We start from the raw sequence: 26,831 nt of genomic DNA on the forward strand, positions 1-26,831 counted from the left end.
ATAATTAAATAGAATGGAATAAATGGAACCGAGTCAAACATGTTGTTTCCATATGTTTGATACCCTTACATTCCATTCCAGCCATTACAATGAGCCCGTCCTCCTATAGCTCCTCCCACCAGTCTCCTCTGGTAGCGACACTTCTGAATTGGTCCCTGTTTGACATTCACCTATAAGAAAAAGTTCCTCCCATTGTGTTTGCAAGGTTTTACCCAAGACAGTACAATATGAAGACAGAAACTGATTTTTCAATATATAGCCTACGAGGTCTTAGCCTACTGGTTTTCAGTTCTACCTGATAATTAAATGGAATGGAATAAATGGAACACTACGTTGGCTAGCTAAGATCATGCGCATAAACAGTCATCAGCTCTAACGGTCGTCTCGCGCTGAACTGCGCATATGCAGACTGTCAAATCAAGGCTCTCCTTCAATATAAAGTTGTTTTTGACGAAAGCTTGTCCGTTTGAAAATAAATTATCTAAATTACTTCACAAACCCCAAACACCGGCCTGGTCTGCTTGGTCTGCTTCGCAAGCGTTCCCGGAAGTATCGCGATGTTGCGCCTCTGGGTTTAGAAACTCTGTGGTTTTACTGCCACTCGGATACCTCTCCTTTGCTCTCTCTCAATATTCCCATCCCCCCACTTTGTGTGGATGTCGACGTTACCAAAACGCTACTTAGAGAACCCACCGAAGTAAACCTTGGAGAAAACTGCCAGCACTGATCAAGGGGAAACAGTGACAACACCGAACTCGGCATATAATTAAAGGCAAGGTGCTCCACGATAACAAATTCCCTTTGACATTTGGTGAGTTTGATATTATAACGTGATCTAATATTTTAGACAGATGTGCCCTGAGAATGTAAATATATAGGTTTGCTATGCATATATAAAATATGTAATGGTCATGCATGGTTCAAAATATTACAGATGGATGAACTAGGCTACACGTTGCACGCCATAGATCCAAGGGCAAAGAAAACAAGACAATAGTGTTTGTGTGTAGCAATGCGGCTTGATGTGTGCAACAATGTAGCCTTATCGCGGTTGCAACGGCTTTGGATCTAAATGATGCATTGTAAAACATGACAGGGACCGAGAGTGAGTGCAAAGGAATTGCTGCCGACCTCTTGTCCCGGCTATACATTTTTCCTACTCATGCAGCAACATTTCGGCTGTTGGTAAAGGTTCGTGCTGCTCAAAATGGTGTCGGGACGTTGAATGTGTGACATAAAAAAAAACAAGTACATTTCTGAGCGCTGTAATTATTTCAGGACCGCGTCCACATGATAGAGAGGACAGATAGGGAAAACTATTTATTTCACTTTCTCACATCAGCTGAATCCAAGTCAATCTTTCAGTTTGATATAGGACAGGAGCTGACATTCATTGATGTGTTGTAGACCTATGCGTGCAATAGCTGCCAGGGAAATGTTTTATTACTTTTCTCTATTTGCGGTGGTGATTATGCTTTTGCAAAGTAGGCTAGTACGATGGCAAAATAGCCCCTTGAGTAGCTATGAAGTTACAATAGGCCTAGGTGGGCAAATTGTGCTTTGTGCAAGGTAAAAAAATAGGCCTTATGATCAAATCTAAACTGTTCAGTGATAAAAATAAAACGCCTAATATTCATAATATAAGCATGCATAATAAAAATGATACTGTAATAACACTACAATATAACGAGAATAAGAATAATACCACAAATATTGTAGTTGTGATTTTCATTTTGAAGGAACAGTTCACTAGCCAATAGCCTGTTGCATGTCCAAACAATTCACATTTAGAAAAATGTAGATGTCATTTGCTGCTGCTTTAGACAGGATGAGCAATCGTTAACAAAACCAAATATGTTGCTTTATTGACAATGCACTTTGCTTTAGGACTTTAAAACCATCATTTAGGCCTGTGTAGGCTTGCCACATTTGTGCATCTGAAATGGCACCCTATCCCTACATAGTGCACTACGTTTGACTAGAGCCCTATGGGGAGCCTTAAGGGGATGTTAATAAGACGGCACAAGGGGTGCATCTGAAATGGCACCCTTGGGCTAGGGGAATATGGTGCCATTTTGGATGCACACCTTGTGTTGGGTTGGTAACACCCCTTTATTGTTCTGGAAGGACAGGATGGACTGGCATGAGTGTCATCTTTATATTGTTGATGTTGATTGATGAAACCTCCAGAATCCATATAGACTTGTCTCTTTTGACTTAGATTTAGTGTAAAAAAATGCAAGCATCTGTATTTCAGATCTATCCCTTTCACTGTGCACTGGTAGCTACACTTGCAGTTACTTATACTTGCAGATACTACAGTTAACTGATGTAGCTTACAGGAAGGTCTAGATAGAGATTTGGGAGTATATCAACTACTTTCAATGTTGTTTTCAATTGCCAAGTACTGTATCTGCAGTGATATAACCCACTACACTCCTCCTGCCTCTCCTGGCTTTATCAAACCATGGATGTGCTTCACAATCACCCCTTGGGCTCTCCCTGCCTTTACCAACAACACAAGGGAGGGAGTGAGAGAAAATAATGACTGAGCAGAGCAATAGAGGAGAACGAGAGAGAGTGATGAACCAACATGCCCACGGCTATGACCAACTGAACAATTCCCCTGTCTCTGTCTTTGAAGACACCCCAGGGATGTTGAGGATTTTTTTCTTTGCTGTTTTTTCTTCAAATGTTTTATTTATATCCCACTTTATCTCTCCACGCTGTGTATGTGTCTTTCTAGTTGGTTTACCTGAGGCTGATGGGGATCTCCAAAGCTCACTGAGTCATGCAGCAAGGCCTAGGGCAGAGGCACTGAGACGAGTCTAGCTTAATGTCTCAATGTCACAATCTGCTTTTTTTGTGGTTTGTTTCACATCTACCATAAAGCGAATCTACAGAGATGACTTGTAAAAATGTAATGAAAACTCAGAGATGACTGCATTGGGTTAGCACTGGACACTGTGAACAGACACATTGGCAATGCAGGGCATTGTGGGATTTGTAGTTATGTGTGAAAAGGCTCATGCTGTCCTCACCACAGGACTGAAAGTCACATCAAACATGATGCCCCACATGGTCATGAACCTGAAGACATCCTTCAGTGCAGCAGAGCCATGTTCAATAGGCAAACATTGTGGAACATTTTAGATAGAAATGACATGAATCCCTATTCCACCCGTCAGAGGCATGTTTGTTCTACATAACATATTTCTACCTGAACGGTCCAGTTCCACTTCGTTGTGGCCTGCAGAACATGTTCCAGGTGTACACTGTGGCGTAGTGTAGTGTTGTGTTGCGCGAGGTGAATCTGCTGCTCTACCACCATCTGTGAGGGTGCTGCTGTGTGATCTGCCGGGCTCCAGAGGGCAGTGAGACAAAACACACCACAGAGATGTAGCGATGCTCCAATGTAATGAAAACTCTGTGGAAAGGCACTTGTTCCCGTGTTACTGTTTTAATGTGTCTAAATGGCTGATTTCTTCGTTAATGATATACCATTTCTCATTGTTTAATGACTAATCGTTTAATGTCTCGTGTAGCTCAGTTGGTAGCGCATGCAAGGGTTGTGGGTTCGATTCCCATGGGGGACCAATACAAAAAAAGTATGAAAATGTATGCACTCACTACTGTAAGTCACTCTGGATAAGAGCATCTGCTAAATGACTAAAATGTCAAATGTAAAAATGACTAAGGCCTACCCTGTTCCACCATGTCATGTTAAAACGGTTGTTTCTGCAAGTCCTTTATCTGGATACATACATAGTATATTGTAATTAATGTGTTGTTGGCCAGTGGCCAGGCTGTTTGTAGTGAAAGGCACAGTGCTGTAAAGTTGCTTTGAAGTTTTATCCGCTAATAGTTATAGTTAAGATTGGAAGAAGGGGAGCTGATCATTAATCTGTACTTAGGGGAAATTCAATCGCAGATTGAAGGGGAGGGGTCAGGTCCGTAGGAGGATTGGACCCGGCAGTAGGAAGCTGATTGGCTCGTTGCTCGGTCCTCTGGGACAGATGTGTCAGAGGGAATCTGAACTCTCTCTCACCTTAGGTAGCCCTGGGCCGCTGAAACAAGTCTCCACACACGCATACTGTCGAACACGCACAACCCAAACACACAGCAGGCAAAAACACTTGCATTTGCAACTCACACACACACACACACACACACAAGTTCTTTCTCTCTCTCTCTAACACACGCAAAGTGCACACACTCTCTCACACATTCACTGACTATACAAAACATTAAAAACACCTGCTCTTTCCTTTACATAGATTGACCAGGTGAATCCAGGTGCAAGCTATTGTAAGAATATTTCCTATGTTTCTCACCCTGATTTGCTTTGGCGTCTGTGTTATTGAAGAGTAACATCAACTGCTAACACTGATCCCTTATTGATGTCACTTTTTATATCTACTCCAATCAGTGTCGATGAAAGAGAGGAGACAAGTTAAAGGATTTTTAAGCCTTGCGATGTGGATTGTGTATGTGTGCCATTCAGAAGGTGAATGGGTAAGACATAAGCATTTAAGTGCATTTGAACGGGGTATGGTAGTAGGTGCCAGGCGCACTGGTTTGTGTCAAGAACTACAACGCAGCTGGATTTTTCACGCTCAACCATTTCCTGTGTGTATCAAGAATAATCCACCACTGGCCTCCCGGGTGGCGCAGTGGTTAAGGGCACTGTACTGCAGCGCCAGCTGTGCCACCAGAGACTCTGGGTTCGCGCCCAGACTCTGTTGTAACCGGCCGCGACCGGGAGGTCCTAGGGGCGACGCACAATTGGCCTAGCGTCGTCCGGGTTAGGGAGGGCTTGGCCGGTAGGGATATCCTTGTCTCATCGCGCACCAGCGGCTCCTGTGTGCACAGCGCAGTGTGCACTAACCAAGGTTGCCAGGTGCACGGTGTTTCCTCCGAAACATTGGTGCGGTTGGCTTCCGGGTTGGATGCGCGCTGTGTTAAGAAGCAGTGCGGCTTGGTTGGGTTGTGCATCGGAGGACGCATGACTTTCAACCTTCGTCTCTCCCGAGCCCATACAGGAGTTGTAGCGATGAGACAAGATAGTAGCTACTAAAACAATTGGATACCACGAAATTGGGGAGAAAAGGGGGTAAAAAAAATAAAAATAAGAATAGTCCACCACACAAAGGATATCCAGCCAACTTGACACAACTGTGGGAAGCATTGGAGACATGGGCCAGCATCCCTGTGGGTTGAGTCCATGCCCCAATGAGGGGGTGCAACTCAGTATTGGGAAGATTTTCCTAATATTTGGTATACTCAGTGTGCATACACACCTCAAAGTTATGAGGCGTGCAGGCTCACAGTGAATAGAGAAGGCTGACTGCTGGCTGAGGAATAATTTTCTCCGGGAGGAGAGCCATCTTGAGATGGTTTCTATTCTCAAAATTGAGGAGAGAGAGAAATTGCGATTCCTTGGCGGGTTCTATGCGGGCTCTATTAAAAACTAGTGCACTATATAGGAAATAGGGTGCCATTTCGGATGCATCGTAATCCTCTCTCTCTCTCTCCACAGCCCTGCAGTTCCTGTAACTGCTCTGTTTTGCTGTAAAGGAGGCACAAAAAACTCACCCCTCTCTACCGCTGACGTCATGGGTTCACTCCTTTCCTGTCTTCCTCTCTTCACCTAACCTCCACATGTTCATTTGAGCCCTTCCCTTCATTTGTGTGCTGTGTTTTGATGCAGAGCTGAGGAGCTGACAGACACAGGGTTATTTTCTATGGGGGAGATCTGCTGGAATGTGTGTACAGAATTCTCCGCTGCTGTTCCGTAGGCTTCCTCCTGTGGAATGATGGAATGTCGGAGTTGTTCTTTTGGAATGTTGTACCTCTGAACCCTGTCGAGGAGGCTGCCAAAGGGTGTGTGTTCGAGTCTACAATGACTCCGTAAAATGCCCATAGGATTAGGGCTGTGGCGGTCACAACATTTTGCCGGCTGGTGATTGTCAAGCAAATAACGGTCGGTCTCACGGTAATTGACCATTTAACATAAACACATTTAGCATCTCCTTGCTTACACACACAGCCTCCAAGCCATTTTAAAAAGTCGAATAAATACAGTTGAAGTCAGAAGTTCACATACACTTAGGTTGGAGTCATTAAAACTCGTTTTTCAACCACTCCACACATTTCTTGTTAACAAACTATAGATTTGGCAAGTCGGTTAGGACATCTACTTTGTGCATGACACAAGTCATTTTTCCTACAATTGTTTACAGACAGATTATTTCACTTATAATTCACTGTATCACAATTCCAGTGGGTCAGAAGTTTACATACACTAAGTTGACTGTGCCTTTAAACAGCTTGGAAAATTCCAGAAAAGGATGTTATGGCTTTAGAAGCTTCTGATAGGCTCATTGACATCATTTGAGTCAATTGGAGGTGTACCTGTGCATGTATTTCAAGGCTTACCTTCAAACTCAGTGACTCTTTGCTTGACATCATGGGAAAATCAAAAGAAATCAGCCCAGACCTCAGAAAACAAATTGTAGACCTCCACAAGTCTGGTTCATTCTTGAGCAATTTCCAAATGCCTGAAGGTACCACGTTCTTCTGTACAAACAATGGTACGCAAGTATAAACACCATGGGACCACGCAGCTGTCATACCGCTCAGGAAGGAGATGCATTCTGTCTCTTAGAGATGAACGTACTGTGGTACGAAAAGTGGAAATCAATCCCAGAACAACAGTAAAGGACCTTGTGAAGAAGCTGGAGGAAACGGGTACAAAAGTATCTATATCCACAGTAAAATGAGTTCTATATCGACATACAGTGGGGCAAAAAATGATTTAGTCAGCCACCAATTGTGCAAGTTCTCCCACTTAAAAAATGACAGAGGCCTGTCATTTTCATCATAGGTACAATTCAACTATGACAGACAAAATGAGAAAAAAAATCCTGAAAATCACATTGTAGGATTTTTTAATGAATTTATTTTAAAATTATGGTGGAAAATAAGTATTTTGGAAAATGTCCTCTGGTCTGATGAAACAAAAATAGAACCGTTTGGAATAAAGGAGTGGTTCTGCAGGTGGGGACCACAGACCACTTCTCAGTTCCTATGCTTCCTGGCTGATGTTTTGGTCACTTTTGAATGCTGGCGGTGCTTTCACTCTAGTGGTAGCATGAGACGGAGTCTACAACCCACACAAGTGGCTCAGGTAGTGCAGCTCATCCAGGATGGAACATCAATGCGAGCTGTGGCAAGAAGGTTTGCTGTGTGTCAGTGTAGTGGCCAGAGCATGGAGGCGCTACCAGGAGACAGGCCAGTACATCAGGAGACGTGGAGGAGGCCGTAGGAGGGCAACAACCCAGCAGCAGGACCGCTACCTCCGACCTTTGTGCAAGGAGGAGCACTGCCAGAGCCCTGCAAATTGACCTCCAGCAGGCCACAAATGTGCATGTGTCTGCTCAAACTGTCAGAAACAGATTCCATGAGGGTGGTATGAGGGCCCGACGTCCACAGGTGGGGGTTGTGCTTACAGCCCAACACCGTGCAGGACGTTTGGCATTTGCCAGAGAACACCAAGATTGGCAAATTTGCCACTGGTGCCCTGTGCTCTTCACAGATGAAAGCAGGTTCACACTGAGCACATGTGACAGTCTGGAGATGCCGTGGAGAACGTTCTGCTGCCTGCAACATCCTCCAGCATGACCGGTTTGGCGGTGGGTCAGTCATGGTGTGGGGTGGCATTTCTTTGGGGGTCCGCACAGCCCTCCATGTGCTCGCCAGAGGTAGCCTGACTGCCATTAGGTACCGAGATGAGATCCTCAGACCCCTTGTGAGACCATATGCTGGTGCGGTTGGCCCTGGGTTCCTCCTAATGCAAGACAATGCTAGACCTCATGTGGCTGGAGGGTGTCAGAAGTTCCTGCAAGAGGAAGGTATTGATGTTATGGACTGGCCCGCCCGTTCCCCAGACCTGAATCCAATAAAGCACATCTGGGCTACACTAGTTCATTTATCAGACAAGATTTGTTCAGAATTCCATGGAATATTTTATATTGTTTTATAGTATGAAGGATACAATTGAACAAAGCTGAATAAAATATATATATATTTTCTCCAAACGATTTGAGGGAGTGCGCACATGCGACTATTCTGTGTTGAGCGGTTAACAAATAAATAGGTACTCCTATGTGCTTAATTTAGAGTTATTCATGTAACTTGTTCTACAAACGTTGGGCTATATGTATTGATTTTTAATACATTGTAAGGCTGCATGATGAAACTCTAATGATGATTTGGTAGGCTACTAATGACCAGCAGCAGCATCAGAGCTTGATTACTGTGACTAAATGGTAATGTGGAATTTGACAGCCTTCATGACTTGTGACCGCCGGTGTGGCGTTAATACGGTCACCACAACAGCCCTACCTAGGATGCCTATCGGCTCTTAACCTGTAGGGTCATAGCTTTGTCTCCATAGGTACAGCCAGGTATGTCAAAAGAGACAAATCTCTACTTTACAATTCTACTAATTTCTCATCACTTATAGTTGAGGATTCAGCACTGGACCTCAACAAAAATAAAAACTATGGAGCCCTCTCGCTCTGCCATTTTGTTTACCTTGATCCAAGTGTCAGCGTCTGAGAACTAGAACAGCTTCTGTCGTGCTTCCCATGGCTGGTAAACACTTGTTTGCCGTCAGGGAGAGAGAAGTTAAGAATTAATTATCTCCTTTTTGGAGGCACTCTTGTGTTCGATACATGGGGCCTGGCGACAGACAGCCCACAGCAATCAGGAGTAGAGTAGTCCTGGCTGCAACGCATTCCAATCATGCACGGCTACGCTACAACGCTCCTACAAAGTTCCGGAGCTTGGTGTGCAATAGTGTTCTACACTCCAGTCGTCTCTCCTCTACATCTATTAAAGTGTTGCTCTCAGTGGCGTGTGCTACTAAAAGGAGACTATAAAAGGCAATAGATGGTGCTGGGTGATAGGGTGAGGAATGGGTAATTCAGGAAGGTTCTGGGTGATAGGGTGAGGAATGAGTAATTCTGGGAGGTTCTTCTGAAGGTAGGCTATCAGAATTGTGCAAATCATCACATTGACCTTCAATCCTGGCTGTGCTAAATATCAAGGTATTATCCTGGATGGGATCAGATCTATGTAGATGTATGGTATACACAGTAGAGGTCGACCGATTAATCAGAATGGCCGATTTAATTAGGGCCAATTTCAAGTTTTCATAACAATCGGAAATTGGTATTTTTGGATGCCGATTTGCCTATTTTTATTTTTAAATATTTTTTACACCTTTTATTTTACTAGGCAAGTCAGTTAAGAACACGTTCTTATTTTTAATGACGGCCTAGGAACGGTGGGTTTACTGCCTTGTTCTGGGATTCAATCTTGCAACCTTACGGTTACCTAGTCCAACTCTCTAACCACCTGCCTCTCATTGCACTCCACGAGGAGCCTGCCTGTTACGCGAATGCAGTAGAAGCCAAGGTAAGTTGCTAGCTAGCATTAAACCTATCTTTTAAAAAACAATCAATCAATCATAATCACTAGTTAACTACACATGGTTGACGATATTACTAGTTTATCTAGCGTGTCCTGCATTGCATATAATCGATGCAACGCTGGGGGATGATTTAACAAAAGTGCATTTGCGAAAAAAGCACACTCGTTGCTCGACTGTATCTAACCATAAACACCAATGCCTTTCTTAAAATCAATACACAGAAGTATATATTTTTAAACCTGCATATTTAGCTAAAAGAAATCCAGGTTAGCAGGCAATATTAACCAGGTGAAATTGTGTCACTTCTCTTGCTTTCATTGCACGCAGAGTCAGGGTATATGCAACAGTTTGGGCAGCCTGGCTCATTGCGAACTAATTTGTCAGAATTGTACGTAATTATGACATGACATTGAAGGATGTACAATGTAACAAGAAGATTTAGACTTAGGGATGCCACCCGTTAGATAAAATACGGAACGGTCCCGTATTTCACTGAAATAATAATGTTTTCGAAATGATAGTTTCTGGATTTTACCATATTAATGACCAAAGGCTCCTATTTCTGTGTGTTATGTTATAATTAAGTCTATGATTTGATAGAGCAGTCTGACTGAGCGATGGTAGGCAGCAGCAGGCTCGTAAGCATTCATTCAAACAGCACTTTCGTGCGTTTTGCCAGCAGCTCTTCGCAAGCACAGCGCTGTTTATGACCTCAAGCCTATCAGCTTAATGGCTGGTGTAACCGATGTGAAATGGCTAGCTAGTTAGCGGGGTGTACGCTAATAGCGTTTCAAACGTCACTCGCTCTGAGACTTGGAGTAGTTATTCCCCTTGCTCTGCGAGGGCCGTGGCTTTTGAGGAGCGATGGGTAACGCTGCTTCGAGTGTGGCTGTTGTCGATGTGTTCCTGGTTCGAGCCCAGGTACGGGCGAGGAGAGGGACGGAAGCTATACTGTTACACTGGCAATACTAAAGTGCCTATAAGAACATCCAATAGTCAAAGGTTAATGAAATACAAATGGTATAGAGAGAAATAGTCTCATAAATACTATATTAACTACAACCGAAAACCTCTTACCTTGGCATATTGAAGTCTCATGTTAAAAGGAACCACCAACTTTCATATGTTCTCATGTTCTGAGCAAGGAACTCAAACGTTAGCTCTTTTACATGGCACATATTGCACTTTTACTTCTCCAACAATTTGTTTTTGCATTATTTAAACCAAATTGAACATGGTTCATGATTTATTTATTTATTTGAGGCTAAATAGATTTTTATTGATGTATTATATTAAGTTAAAGTAAGTGTTCATTCAGTATTGTTGTAATTGTCATTATTACAAATATTTAAAAATCGGCCGATTTTAATTGGTATCGGCTTTTTCTGGTCCTCCAATCGGTATTGGCGTTGAAAAATCATAATCGGTCGACCTCTAATACACAGTATTATAAACAGGGTGGTTTGAGCCCTGAATACTGATTGGCTGACAGATGTGGTAAATCAGACCATATACCATGGGTAAACATTTATTTTTACTGCTCTAATTACGTTGGTAACCAGTTTATAATAGCAGTAAGGCACGTTGGGTGTTTGTGGTATATGGCCAATATACCACGGCTAAGGACTGTATCCAGGCACTCTGCATTGCGTCGTGCTTAACAGCCCTTAGTCATGGTATATTGGCCATATACCACACCTCCTCGGGTCTTATTGCTTAAATACATTCTGGTGGCATGGCTTTCAAGTGTCATGGATCATTAAATTCAATTATATTGCTTTGTTTGGTTTCCTTCCACCCACAGTTTTTTTGCATTTGCGCATCTGTCATACTGCTATATGTGTGCTCTGTGCTTCTACTTTAGAGGTGACCTACCTTGGCTTCTTCTGTTCAATTATCATGACCTATCTCCCTCACTCTTTCTCCACCTCTCTCTTTACCCCTTCTGTCTCCCCCCTCTCTCTCCTTCCCCCCTCAATGTCTCTTTCTCCTTCCATCTCTCTGCTTATGCTACAGTCATACCCTCTCACTGCTACCTCTCTCCCAGTTTCTCTGCTTCTGTTATAATCATGGTTCTTTTGTTCATTTTCACAGATTTGCATTGCCATTTCCTCCTCCGCTCCTACACTAGCATTGCCCCGAGAATGGCCGGCGGGCACCCCACCGACCAATTCAGTTTCTTGTACCAACCAGAAAGTGCTCAGAACCTGAAGAGGTCAGTGTAGAACAACTTCGATGCTTTAACCCCCCCATCCTCCCCTACCAATGTGATGAAATGGCCCAGAGTCTGTTCAGGAACGGAAATACGTTAGAGCGTTGAGCTAGAAATAGATTGTGTAGAATAGGGAATCGTGCTGGCTCTATCCGTTACACTTCTATCTGCAACGTTCTGAAAATTTTAACCTCACTGAATAGGCTACAGGTGTGAGGTTAAGGTTCACGAACTTTGACCTTGCTGACCTCCAAACATGTCACCAAATGAATATCTGAAAGTGATGAAAACAAAATTAGCAAAATGGATGACCACATCGTAAGTCCTTACAGTATGTATATATTACAGTATAACATGCTGACCAGACAGCGCGTGTGCAAGTTGATTTTGTCCACCCACACCAGGCGCGATCAGGACAAGCAGGTTGAAATATCAAAACAAACAACAAACTAATTATATTAATTTGGGGACAGGTCGAAATGCATTAAATATTTATGGCAATTTAGCTTGCTAGCTTGCTGTTAATTTGTCCTGGGATATATTGCTGTTAATTTGTCCTGGGATATAAACAATGGGTTGTTATTTCACCTGAAACGCACAAGGTCCTCTACTCCGACAATTAATCCACCGATAAAATGGTCAACTGAGTTCGTTTTTAGTCATCTCTCCTCCTTCAGGCTTCTTCTTCTTTGGACTTTATATGGCGGTTCGCAACCAACTTTAAGGTGCATTACCACAACCGACTGGAGTGTGGACCTCAGTTCATCTTTCAATGACCCATGTGGGTATATGCTCCTAAAAATCATTGAGGAGATGGTACATGGTTATATGCTCCAAAAAACCAATGAAGAGATGGGAGAGGCAGGACTTTCAGCGTGTCGAGCATCACAAATAGAACCAAGTTGTATTTTAGCGCCTAGCTACGCAGATGCTCGCGAGCAGTATGGGTGCAATGATTTAATGACATGTATGTGTACATTTATTTTGCAATGCTAGCGCATGTGACGCGTCCGGGTCTGGTCAGCATGTAATGGTGTTATATAATTTCACCTTTTTTTTCTCTCTCTTCTGCAGTATATGCAAAAATGAGTTGGTACCGAATTAACTGAATATATTGTAATTTTATTTCTGCATTTACTCGGTCACAAGCTTGGGTGGATGATGGATGTCCTGACATGTTCGCTACTTGTTTTTCTGTGTTTGAGATTTTTTGCCTATGACATTATTTTATTTCCCAACCTTTATGTACAGTACCAGTCACAAGTTGACACACCTACTCATTCAAGGGTTTTTCTTTATTTTCACTATTTTCTACATTGCAGAATAATAGTGAAGACATCAACACTATGAATTAACACATATGGAATCATGTAGTAACCAAAAGTGTTTAAACAAATCTAAATATATTTTAGATTCTTCAAATTAGCCACGCTTTGCCTTGACAGCTTTGCACACTCTTGGTATTCTCTCAACCAGCTTCAACTGGAATGCTTTTCCAACAGTCTTTAAGGACTTCCCACATATGCTGAGCACTTGTTGGCTGCATTTCCTTCGCTCTGCGGTCCAACTCATCCCAGACCATCTCTATTGAGTGGAGGTCGCGTGATTGTGGAGGCCAGGCCATCTGATGCAGCACTCCTTCACCCTCCTTCTTGGTCAAATAGACCTTACACAGCCTGGTGTGTTGGGTCATTGTCCTGTTGAAAACAAATGATAGTCCCACTTAGCGTAAACCAGATGGGATGGCGTATCGCTGCAGAATGCTGTGGTAGCCATGCTGGTTAAGTGTGCCTTGAATTCTAAATAAATCACTGGCAGTGCCACCAGCAAAGTACCCGCACAATCTCACACTACCTCCTCCCTGCTTCACGGTGGGAACCACACATGTGGAGATCATCCGTTCACCTACTCTGTGTCTCACAAAGACACAGCGGTTGGAACCAAAAATCTAAAATTTGGACTCGTCAGACCAGACCAAAGGACAGATTTCCAATAATCTAATGTCCATTGCTTGTGTTTCTTGGCCCAAACAAGTCTCTTCTTCTTATTGTCCTTTAGGAGTAGTTTCTTTGCAGCAATTTGACCACGAAGGCCTGATTCACGCAGTCTCCTCTGAACAGTTGATGTTGAGATGTGTCTGTTACTTGAACTCTGAAGCATTTATTTGGGCTGCAATCTGCGGTGTAGTTAACTCTAATGAACGTATCCTCTGCAGCAGAGGTAACTCTGGGTCTTCCTTTCCTGTGGCAGTCCTCATGAGAGTTTTTGCATCTGCACTTGAAGACATTTTCAAAGTTCTTGAATTGACTGACCTTCATTACTTTAAGACATGATGGACTGTCATTCCTCTTTGCTTATTTTAGGTGTTCTTGCCATAATATGGACTTCTTTTACCAAATAGGGCTATGTTCTGTATACCAACCCTACCTTTTCACAACACAACTGATTGGCTAAAACGCATTAAGAAGGAAAGAAATTGCACAAATACACTTTTAACAAGGCACACCTGTTAATTGAAATGCATTCCAGGTGACTCCCTCATGAAGCTGGTTGAGAGAATGCCAAGAATGTGCAACGCTGTCATCAAGACAAAGGATGGCTACTTGAATAATTTGTTTAACACTTTTTTGGTAACTACATTATTCCATATGTGTTATTTCATAGTTTTGATGACTACACTATTCTACAATGTAAAAATAAAGTAAAACCCTGGAATGACTTTTGACCGATACTGTATATATATATATATATATATATATATATATATATATATATACACACACACAAACATTTTGCTTTCGACCCATTGGTCAATATATGCATTTTTGACCGGACACCCTACATACATGTGTTTTGCGTGAATATATGATCCTTCCTCTATCTCTCTAACTGATACTCAGGGACAGAGTATAGGCCTTGTTATACAGTGAAGTATAATCCTATACATGGACAAAACATACATGAGTTATGTATGAAAAAAACATAAGGGATTTCAAGCGTCTCCGTGCTATTTTGTGTGTGTATATTTGGACAGCCAATCGCTGGCACTCTGCTGTCATATGAATCCTCTGAGCCCACAGTCTTGATGCTTTTTGTGTGTAGCAGAGCAGCCTGTTTTTCTCAGCAAGAACCCACCAGTTTATTTAGGGAAGGCTGAGGTAGATGCCAGCCTTACTGCAGTGAGTGGGTAGCAGCTTGGAAGCCCTGCAGTGCTGTACCTGGGAATCATTGTATGTTTCAAGCTAGGTAATATATGTACATTATATAATATGCATGATTTATATGTGTAGTACACTGTATATGTGCAACATATAACAAATATATTTGTAGAATATGGCAAATATATTTGTGAAATATGGTCAACGTATGTTTAGTATATGGCCAATGTAGTATACAGTCAGGTCCAAAATGATTTGCAACCTTGATAAAGATGAACAAATAAGACTGTATGAAATAAATTATACAAATTCTGAGCTACAGTGCATTAGGAAAATATTCAGACCTCTTGACTTTTTCAACATTTTGTTACCTTAGTCTTATTCTAAATTTGATTAAATTGTTTTTTTTCTCTCATCAATCTACACACAGTACCCCATAATGACAAACCAAAACCAGGTTTTTAGACATTTTTGCAAATTTATATACATTTTTTAAACTGAAATATAACATTTACATAAGTATTCAGACCCTTTACTCAGTACTTTGTTGAAGCACCTTTTGCAGCGATTACAGCCTTGAGTTTTCTTGGGTATGATGCTACAAACACCTGTATTTGCGGAGTTTCTCTGCAGATCCTCTCAAGCTCTAAGGTTGGAAGGGGAGCGTCGCTGCACAGCTATTTTCAAGTCTCTCCAGAAATGTTCAATCGGGTTCAAGTCCGGGCTCTGTCTGGGCCACTCAAGGACATTCAGAGACTCCCGAATCCACTCCTGCATTGTCTTGGCTGTGTGCTTAGGGTTGTTGTTCTGTTGGAAGGTGAACCTTCGCCTCAGTCTGATTTCCTGAGTGCTCTGGAGCAGGTTTTCATCAAGGATCTCTCTGTACTTTGCTCTGTTCATCTTTCCCTCAATCCTGACTAGTCTCCCCGTCCCTGCCGCTGAAAACATCCTCACAGCATGATGCTGCCACCCCCATGCTTCACCGTAGGGATAGTGCCAGGTTTCCTCTAGACGTGACGCTTGGTATTCAGGCATTTTGTTTCTCATGGTCTGAGAGTCTTTAGGTGCCTTTTGGCATACTGCAAGCAGGCTTTCATGCTCCTTTTACTGAGGAGTGGCTTCCGTCTGGCCACTCTACCATAAATGCCTGACTAGTGGAAGGCTGCAGAGATGGTTGTCCTTCTGGAAAGTTTCCCCATTTCCACAGAGGAACTCTGGAGCTCTGTGAGAGTGACCATAGGTTTCTCCCCCGATTGCTCAGTTTTGCCGGGCGGCCAGCTCTAGGAAGAGTCTTGGTGGTTCCAAACTTATTCCATTTAAGAATGATGGAGGTCACTGTGTTCTTGGGGACCGTCATTGCTGCAGACATTTTTTGGTACCTTAGCCCTAACCCTAACCCTAACCCTCATTTTAGAATAAGGCTGTAATGTAACAAAATGTGGAAAAAGTCAAGGAGTCTGAATACTTTCTGAGTTCCCTGTATATTGCATTAACTTGGTAGGTTGCATGTATCTTTCTTTCAATGTCAAACCCACCACTGATGTGCGTGGCTAAAGATCTCTATTTACAGTCATGGCCAAATGTTTTGAGAATGACATAAATATTAATTTTCACAAAGTCTGCTGCCTCAGTTTGTATGATGGCAATTTTCATATACTCCAGAATATTATGAAGAGCGATCAGATTAATTTCAAAGTCCCTCTTTGCCATGCAAATGAACTGAATCCCCCCAAAATCATTTCCACTGCATTTCAGCCCTGCCACAAATGGACCAGCGGACATGTCAGTGATTCTCTTGTTAACACAGGTGCGAGTGTTGACGAGGACAAGGCTGGAGATTACTCTGTCATGCTGATTGAGTTCGAATAACAAGACTGGAAGCTTCAAAAGGAGGGTGGTGCTTGGAATCATTGTTCTTCCTCTGTCAATCATGGTTACCTGCAAGGAAACATGTGCCGTCATCATTAATTGCACAAAAAGGGCTTCACAGGCAAGTAAGATTGCTGCCAGTAAGATTGCACCTAAATCAATCATTTATCGGAGCATCAAGAACTTCGAGTTGTTGTGAAGAAGGCTTCAGGGTACCCAAGAAAGTCCAGCAAGCGCCAAGACCATTTCCTAAAGTTGATTCAGCTGCGGGATTGGGGCACCACCAATACAGAGCTTGCACTCACACCTGCCTGTTGCCATTCCTGAGCATCTGCACGCACAGTGAGATAAAGACTTTGAGCATGGCCTGGTGTCAAGAAGGGCAGCAAAGAAGCCACTTCTCTCCAAGAAAAACATCAGGGACAGACTGATATTCTGCAAAGGGTACAGGGATTGGACTGCTGAGGACTGGGGTAGTCATTTTCTCTGATGAATCCCCTTTCAGATTGTTTGGGGCATCCGGAGAAAAGTTTGTCCGGAGAAGACCATGTGAGCGCTACGATCAGTCCTGTGTCGTGTCATGCCAACAGTAAAGCATCCTGAGACCATTCATGTGTGGGGTTGATTCTCAGCCAAGGGAGTGGGCTCACTCACAATTTTGCCTAAGAACACAGCCATGAATTAAGAATGGTACCAACACATCCTCCAAGAGCAACTTCTCCCAACCATCCAGGAACAGTTTGGTGACGAACAATGCCTTTTCCAGCATGATGGCGCACCTTGCCATAAGGCAAAAGTGATAACTAAGTGGCTCGGGGAACAAAACATTGATATTTTGAGTCCATGGCCAGGAAACTCCCCAGACCTTAATCCCATTGAGAACTTGTGGTCAATCCTCATGAGGCGGGTGGACAAACAAAAATCCACAAATTCTGACAAACTCCAAGCATTGACTATGCAAGAATGGGCTGCCATCAGTGTGTGGCCCAGAAGTTAATTGACAGCATGCCAGGGCGGATTGCAGAGGTCTTGAAAAAGGAAGGGTCAACACTGCAAATATTGACTCTTTGCATCAACTTCATGTAATTGTCAATAAAAGCCTTTGACACTTATGAAATGCTTGTAATTATACTTCAGTATTCCATAGTAACATCTGGCAAAAATATCTAAATACACTGAAGCAGCCAACGTTGTGACACAAACATTAATTTCCATTCTCAACACTTTTGGCCAGGCTGTACATGTCATCCAACAAATGTAAATGCCTGGAATCTGCTAAACGGCATTGGCACTTCGATTGGAACCGGTTCTATGGTCAGGTGACATGAAAATAGAGCTCTTTGGCCATGCACATCAGTGGTTGGTTTTGTGTCGAAAGAAAGATGCATATGCAGAAAAGAACCCCATAAAAATGTATTTGGTCATGGATCTTTGGTGTTCTGGTGCTATTTTGCTTCTACTGGTCCTGGGGTCATTCTTAATGTCAACTATTGAAATTTGAATAGGGCAGTCCATTGGCGCAGAGGAAGGATTTCAAGGATCTGGAAAGATTCTGTATGAAGGAATAGTCTAAGATCACTATGTGTGTCCAAGCTCATAAAACATTTGAGAAAAAGGCTCAGTGTCTTGCGAAAATCTCTGAACAATTTTATTTAGTACAAAATATTTCCAATTTTTTTTGAGCATACAGTAAAGGTCAGTATTTGTAATATATACAGTTGAAGTTGGAAGTTTACATACACTTAGGTTGGAGTCATTAAAAGTCATTTTTCAACCACTCCACAAATTTCTTGTCCTAACTGACTGATAGTTTTGGCATCTACTTTGGGCATGACACAAGTAATTTTTCCAGCAATTGTTTACAGACAGATTATTTCACATATAATTCACTGTATCAGAATTCCAGTGGGTCAGAAGTTTACATACACGTTGACACCATGGGACCACTCAGCCGTCATACCGCTCAGGAAGGAGACGTGTTCTGTCTCCTAGAGATGAACGTACTTTGGTGCGAAGTGCAAATCAATCTCAGAACTACAGCAAAGGACCTTGTTAAGATCCTGGAGGAAACCGGTACAGAAGTATCTATATCCACAGTAAAACAAGTCCTATATCAACATAACCTGATAGACCGCTCAGCAAGGAAGAAGCCACTGCTCCAAAACCACCATAGAAAATCCAGACTACGGTTTGCAACTGTACATGGGGGAAAATATTGTACTTTTTTGGAGAAATGTCTGATGAAACAAAAATAGAACTGTTTGGCCATAATGACCATCTTTATGTTTGGAGGAGAAGGGGGAGGCTTGCAAGCCGAAGAACACCAACCCAACCGTGAAGCACGTGGGTGGCCGCATCATGTTGTGGGGGTGGTATGCTGCTGGAGAGATTGGTGCACTTCACAAAATAGATGGCATCATGAGGGAGGAAAATTATGTGGATATATTGAAGTAACATCCCAAGACATCGGTCAGGAAGTTAAAGCTTTGTCGCAAATGGGTCTTCCAAATGGACAATGAATCCCTAGCATAGTTCCAAAGTTGTGGCAAAATGGCTTATGGACAACAAAGTCAAGGTATTGGATTGGCCATCACAAAGCCCTGACTTCAATCCTATTGAAAATTGTGGATGGCTACCCGAAACGTTTGACCCAAGTTGAACAATTTAAAGTTAATTTTACCAAATACTATTTGAGTGTATGTAAACTTCTGACCCACTGGGAATGTGATGAAAGAAATATAAGCTGAAACAAATCGTTCTCTCTACTAATATTCTGACATTTCACGTTCTTAAAATAAAGTGGTGATCCTAACTGACCAAAGACAGGGAATTTTTACTAGGATTAAATGTCAGGAAATGTGAAACTGAGTTTAAATGTATTTGGCTAAGGTGTATGTAAATTTCCGACTTCAACTGTATTGTACATTCTTTGTTCATCTTTATCAAGGGTGCCAATATTTTGGGACCTGAGTGTATATGTCTGGTTTATCACCTCTCTGTTTGTCTGCTGTCCTGGACTTTCCCTAACCAGTTGTAAATATTCTCTCTTTCATATACCCCTCCTTCAGTTCATCAACCTTTTCTTCTCACCTTGTCCATGCATCAATCCAGCATCCCATCCCATCTCATCTCATCTCTCCTTATCTCATCTGTCTGTCACCTCTCTTCCTCCACCTTTCCAGCTCCACTGTCTGGCCATCATGTGATCATGTCTTTTTATTCTGTTTGTCAGTCATCTTTTTGTATTTCACTCTATTTTTTTATATCGTTTATCTTATTGATTTGTTTATTACTCTTAAACTCCCCCAGCGCATGCGTACACACACACACATACACAACCCATCCATCTCTTCACTCCTCTATCTGTCCATTCCTTTTGCTCTATCTCTCTGTCTCTGCAGCGGTTTCTTGGTTATTACATTTTTCTCAATTGCATAAAAGCATTTTTTGGAACTGAGGTCCAAAGTATCAACAGTAGAACAACAATGATCAAAATGCATTAATACATTTGCCCAAATTCTTGCCTTTGTATCTGGAATGCATATCTTCACACCCCTTTGCAAAACTATTAATTTAATTGGCATCAGGGAAATACTCTCCATCACGGTTGACAACTCCACAGTGCAATGAACCTTGACGTGACGTCGGGCAACAGCCTGCCATTCTCTGCTAAACAAACATCAGAGCAGTGACTCGCTCCTGCAGGTTCATGCTCTACAACATCCGTAGAGTACAACCCTACCTCACACAGGAAGCGGCGCAGGTCTTAATCCAGACACTTTACATCTCCAGTCTGGCCTACTGCAACTGGCTGTTGGCTTGGCACCTTGCTTGTGCCATCAAACCCCTGAAACGTATCCTGAACGCCGCAGCCCGCCTGGTGTTCAGCCTTCCCATGTTCTCCCATGTCACCTTGTTCCTCCGCACACTCCACTGGCCTCCAGTCGAAGCTCACGTCCACTATAAGACCATGGTACTTGCCTACGAATCAGCAAGAGGAACTACCCCTCTACCTTCAGGCAATGCTCAAACTCTACACTCCAAACCCGAGTACTCCGTTATGCCACATCAGGTCTCTTGGCCCTCCCATCCCTATGGGAGAGCAGCTCCCTCTCAGCCCAGTCAAAGCTCTTCTCTGTCCTGGCACCCCAATGGTGGAAACAGCTTCCCCCTCAAGCTAGGACCGCAGAGTCCCTGCCCATCTTCCCAAAAACATCTGAAACCCTACCCTTTAAAGAGGATCTGAAATAATCCCACAGCAGTGGTGTGACTGTCCCAGGTAAGATTGTGGAACTTAAATTCAAAGTTAATTAGTTAAAACATGAATACAATTCCCTTCACCCACTCTTGTTATTATGACACGCAAGCATTTTCAAGAAACAGTAGTCCCCAAATCTATTCAATATACAGTGCCTTGCGAAAGTATTCGGCCCCCTTGAACTTTGCGACCTTTTGCCACATTTCAGGCTTCAAACATAAAGATATAAAACTGTATTTTTTTTGTGAAGAATCAACAACAAGTGGGACACAATCATGAAGTGGAACGACATTTATTGGATATTTCAAACTTTTTTAACAAATCAAAAACTGAAAAATTGGGCGTGCAAAATTATTCAGCCCCCTTAAGTTAATACTTTGTAGCGCCACCTTTTGCTGCGATTACAGCTGTAAGTCGCTTGGGGTATGTCTCTATCAGTTTTGCACAACGAGAGACTGAAATTTTTTCCCATTCCTCCTTGCAAAACAGCTCGAGCTCAGTGAGGTTGGATGGAGAGCATTTGTGAACAGCAGTTTTCAGTTCTTTCCACAGATTCTCGATTGGATTCAGGTCTGGACTTTGACTTGGCCATTCTAACACCTGGATATGTTTATTTTTGAACCATTCCATTGTAGATTTTGCTTAATGTTTTGGATCATTGTCTTGTTGGAAGACAAATCTCCGTCCCAGTCTCAGGTCTTTAGCAGACTCCATCAGGTTTTCTTCCAGAATGGTCCTGTATTTGGCTCCATCCATCTTCCCATCAATTTTAACCATCTTCCCTGCTGAAGAAAAGCAGGCCCAAACCATGATGCTGCCACCACCATGTTTGACAGTGTTCAGGGTGATGAGCTGTGTTGCTTTTACGCCAAACATAACGTTTTGCATTGTTGCCAAAAAGTTCAATTTTGGTTTCATCTGACCAGAGCACCTTCTTCCACATGTTTGGTGTGTCTCCCAGGTGGCTTGTGGCAAACTTTAAACAACACTTTTTATGGATATCTTTAAGAAATGGCTTTCTTCTTGCCACTCTTCCGTAAAGGCCAGATTTGTGCAATATACGACTGATTGTTGTCCTATGGACAGAGTTTTAACCTTAAACTCTGACTGCCTTTTGTGTATTGTCCATCGGTGTGACATAATGTCCTATGGGGTGACACCAATAAATAGTGTTGCCTTGAACAAAACACAAAAAATAATGTTAAGCATGAGGCAGGTGACATCATCATAATACACAAGTAAACAAATAGCTTTTTATCTAGTTTTTTGTCAAATTACTTGATCTTCATTATACAACTGAAATTCCAGAATATAATTACTGATTTAAAAACAGAAGTAGCTAATGAGTAAAAATAATTTTGTCTATTTGAGAATCATTAAACCTTTTTATATTAGCATTAATTGTCACACCAAAGGACAAAATCAAGGCTTAAAAGCCTGAAATGGTTCATTTAAATTATATATTTTTTTATTAATTGAAGATGGCCACAACATTATGTTTAGACAGTTTATTGCAACTGTGTATAAAAAAACTTTAATTATGGAATACATTTTTTTTTTAAAACTTTTGTTTTGGCTATATGGCAACTACCCAAATACTAGTGGACAGAATTCTAAATGACTCTATTCATGTACAATATAGGGAACGATCTAGGCAATGGGGGACTGACTTTTTTTCTTTTTTGCATTTTTTTTATCAGGAAAAAATATTTGTGTATGACATTTTTTGTGACATATACAAAAAAGGAGAGAGCGCCCATAATATTGCACTTCTTGATAATTGTGTTTCCAATTTTGATCGTGATTATTTAGTGACTGCAAAGAAAATCTCTTGATTTAAATGGGATTTTTTATACAAAGACTTGCTTTCTGTTTTGTTGGCGGCTTGACTCAATGTGTTTGTATGTATGGTTGTAATCTCAGACACTCAGAACTAAAATCTTGTGTATTTGTGTCAGATGCTCGATTAAGTTCTGGACAGATGTTAGAAACGGGGACTACCTGAACTATTCCAATAAGAAACGCTTGTTTTCATTTTACATTTCTAAATGTTTTGCTACGGTGTTCACTAATGAATACAACCATGCTGTGAGTGGAAGGGTGACAGGGTCCATGTGAAAGGTCACATGAATCCCTTGAGGAAGGCATTTTCTCTCACACGTCAAGTGTGCACACATATTATCGTGTTTTTTTTTATCTGACTTAATATTATTGCATTGTTGAGGAAAAGCCTGTAAGTAAGCATTTCATTGTACTGTTGACAACTTTGATTCAATTCCACACACACACACTAGGAGAGATCTCTCTAATGTGTGGGAGGTCCTTTTGTTCCTGGTATACCCTCTAGACTGGGGATAGGCTCTTGGCTGGTTGGGTTACAAACAGGACATTTTATACATTTTTGTCAATAACCAGACACTCTTATCCAGAGTGACTTACAGGAGCAATTAGGGTTAAGTGCCTTGCTCAAGGGTACATCGACAGATTTTTCACTTAGTCAGCTCGGGGACTCAAACCAGAGACCTTCCTTTCAATTACTTGCCCAATGGTCTTAGTCTAGCGGTTAACTGCCTCCTAGAACGAAGAGAGAAGTGTGTGTGTGTCAAATCAAATGTTTTTTGTCACATACACATGGTTAGCAGATGTTAATGCGAGTATAGCGAAATGTGGGTGCTTCTAGTTTTGACAGTGCAGTAATATCTAATTCACAACAACTACCTTATACACACAATTGTAAATGGATGGAATAAGAATATGTACATATAAATATATGGATGAGTGATGGCCGTGCAGCACAGGCAAGATGCAATGATTACCGTATATCCTGTCTAGGACTTGAACCCCATTCCGCTAGCGCCAAATACAAATCAACAGAAATCTCATGAATCAAATTTCTCAAACATACAAGTATTAGGTACCATTTTAAAGATAAAATTCTCGTTAATCCAGCCACAGTGTCTGATTTAAAAAAATGCTTTACAGCGAAAGCTCCACAAACGATTGTTAGGTCACCACCAAAACCCAGCCATTTTTCCAGCCAAAGAGAGGAGTCACAAAAAGCACAAATAGACATAAAATGAATCACTAACCTTTGATGATCTTCATCAGATGACACTCATAGGACTTCATGTTACACAATACAAAGTAAAGTTCATATTTATATCCAAAAATCTTATTTTACATTGGCGTGTTAGGTTCAGTAGTTCCAAAACATTCAGTGATATTGCAGAGAGCCACATGAATTCACAGAAATACTCATTATAAATGTTGATGACACTTGAAAATTCAAGTGTTATGCATGGAACTTTAGATACACTTCTCCTTAATGCAACCGCTGTGTCAGATTTTAAAAAAACTTTACGGGAAAAGCATAATCTGAGAACGGCGCTCAGAGCCCAAACCAGCCAGAGAAATTTCCGCCATGTTGGGTAGTCAACATTATTCATAAATAGCATTATAAATATTCACTTACAGTGCCTTGCGAAAGTATTCGGCCCCCTTGAACTTTGCGACTTTTTGCCACATTTCAGGCTTCAAACATAAAGATATAAAACTGTATTTTTTTGTGAAGAATCAACAACAAGTGGGACACAATCATGAAGTGGAACGACATTTATTGGATATTTCAAACTTTTTTATCAAATCAAAAACTGAACAATTGGGCGTGCAAAATTATTCAGCCCCTTTACTTTCAGTGCAGCAAACTCTCTCCAGAAGTTCAGTGAGGATCTCTGAATGATCCAATGTTGACCTAAATGACTAATGATGATAAATACAATCCACCTGCGTGTAATCAAGTCTCCGTATAAATGCACCTGCACTGTGATAGTCTCAGAGGTCCGTTAAAAGCGCAGAGAGCATTATGAAGAACAAGGAACACACCAGGCAGGTCCGAGATACTGTTGTGAAGAAGTTTAAAGCCGGATTTGGATACAAAAAGATTTCCCAAGCTTTAAACATCCCAAGGAGCACTGTGCAAGCGATAATATTGAAATGGAAGGAGTATCAGACCACTGCAAATCTACCAAGACCTGGCCGTCCCTCTAAACTTTCAGCTCATACAAGGAGAAGACTGATCAGAGATGCAGCCAAGAGGCCCATGATCACTCTGGATGAACTGCAGAGATCTACAGCTGAGGTGGGAGACTCTGTCCATAGGACAACAATCAGTCGTATATTGCACAAATCTGGCCTTTATGGAAGAGTGGCAAGAAGAAAGCCATTTCTTAAAGATATCCATAAAAAGTGTCGTTTAAAGTTTGCCACAAGCCACCTGGGAGACACACCAAACATGTGGAAGAAGGTGCTCTGGTCAGATGAAACCAAAATTGAACTTTTTGGCAACAATGCAAAACGTTATGTTTGGCGTAAAAGCAACACAGCTGAACACACCATCCCCACTGTCAAACATGGTGGTGGCAGCATCATGGTTTGGGCCTGCTTTTCTTCAGCAGGGACAGGGAAGATGGTTAAAATTGATGGGAAGATGGATGGAGCCAAATACAGGACCATTCTGGAAGAAAACCTGATGGAGTCTGCAAAAGACCTGAGACTGGGACGGAGATTTGTCTTCCAACAAGACAATGATCCAAAACATAAAGCAAAATCTACAATGGAATGGTTCAAAAATAAACATATCCAGGTGTTAGAATGGCCAAGTCAAAGTCCAGACCTGAATCCAATCGAGAATCTGTGGAAAGAACTGAAAACTGCTGTTCACAAATGCTCTCCATCCAACCTCACTGAGCTCGAGCTGTTTTGCAAGGAGGAATGGGAAAAAATGTCAGTCTCTCGATGTGCAAAACTGATAGAGACATACCCCAAGCGACTTACAGCTGTAATCGCAGCAAAAGGTGGCGCTACAAAGTATTAACTTAAGGGGGCTGAATAATTTTGCACGCCCAATTTTTCAGTTTTTGATTTGTTAAAAAAGTTTGAAATATCCAATAAATGTCGTTCCACTTCATGATTGTGTCCCACTTGTTGTTGATTCTTCACAAAAAAATACAGTTTTATATCTTTATGTTTGTAGCCTGAAATGTGGCAAAAGGTCGCAAAGTTCAAGGGGGCCGAATACTTTCGCAAGGCACTGTACCTTTTGATCTTCATCAGATTGCACTCCCAGGAATCGCAGTTCCACAATAAATGCCTGTTTTGTTCGATAATGTCCATTTATGTCCAATAACTTCTTTTGTTAGGGCGCTTGGTAACCAAATCCAAAAGCGTGATCTGATCCAGTCGGACGAAAAGTTGAAAAAGTTATATTACAGGTCGAAGAAACTTGTCAAACTAAGTATAGAATCAATCTTTAGGATGTTATCATAAAAGTTCATTAATGTTCCAACCGGAGAATTCCATTGTCTGTAGAAAAGCCATGTAACGCAGGTTGCTCTCATGTGGTTGACATCTAGTGGAAGCCTTAGGAAGTGCAAAATAACCCATATCCCACTGTATTCGATAGGGGTGAGTTCAAAAACTACAAACCTCAGATTTCCCACTTCCTGTTTGGATTTTTTCACAGATCTTTGCCTGCCATATGAGTTCTGTTATACTCACAGACATCATTCAAATAGTTTTAGAAACTTCAGTGTTTTCTATCCAATACTACTAATAATATGCATATATTAGCATCTGAGACTGAGTAGGAGTTCACTCTGGGCACGCTATTCATCCAAAAGTGAAAATGCTGCCCCCTATCCCAAAGATGATATACATATGAGATGAGTAATGTAGGATATGTAAACATTATTAAAGTGACATTATACCTTTTTATTAAACCCATTTATTAAAGTGGCCTTGCCTTCTAAACTCATTTATTAAACTGACCTTGCCTTC

General features: G+C 41.8%; 1 protein-coding gene across 4 annotated transcripts in view; it reads left to right on the forward strand.

Moving 5' to 3' along the window:
- The first annotated feature begins 394 nt into the window (after positions 1-394).
- LOC110537663 (protein FAM168A) overlaps positions 395-26,831 on the forward strand; it is a 58,932-nt gene continuing 32,495 nt past the window's right edge. Inside the window, exons 1-3 of one of the 4 annotated variants that reach the window (XM_036937632.1) lie at positions 395-811; positions 9,473-9,483; positions 11,594-11,714. In XM_036937632.1, coding sequence (XP_036793527.1) covers positions 11,644-11,714 — 71 coding nt within the window. In that variant the 5' untranslated portion in view covers positions 395-811; positions 9,473-9,483; positions 11,594-11,643. The remainder of the gene's footprint in view (positions 812-9,472; positions 9,484-11,593; positions 11,715-26,831) is intronic. The other 3 variants (XM_021623874.2, XM_021623876.2, XM_021623875.2) reach the window with 3 other exon arrangements.

This window comes from Oncorhynchus mykiss, chromosome 12, assembly GCF_013265735.2.
Source record: "Oncorhynchus mykiss isolate Arlee chromosome 12, USDA_OmykA_1.1, whole genome shotgun sequence".
Classification (NCBI taxonomy): Eukaryota; Metazoa; Chordata; class Actinopteri; order Salmoniformes; family Salmonidae; genus Oncorhynchus; species Oncorhynchus mykiss.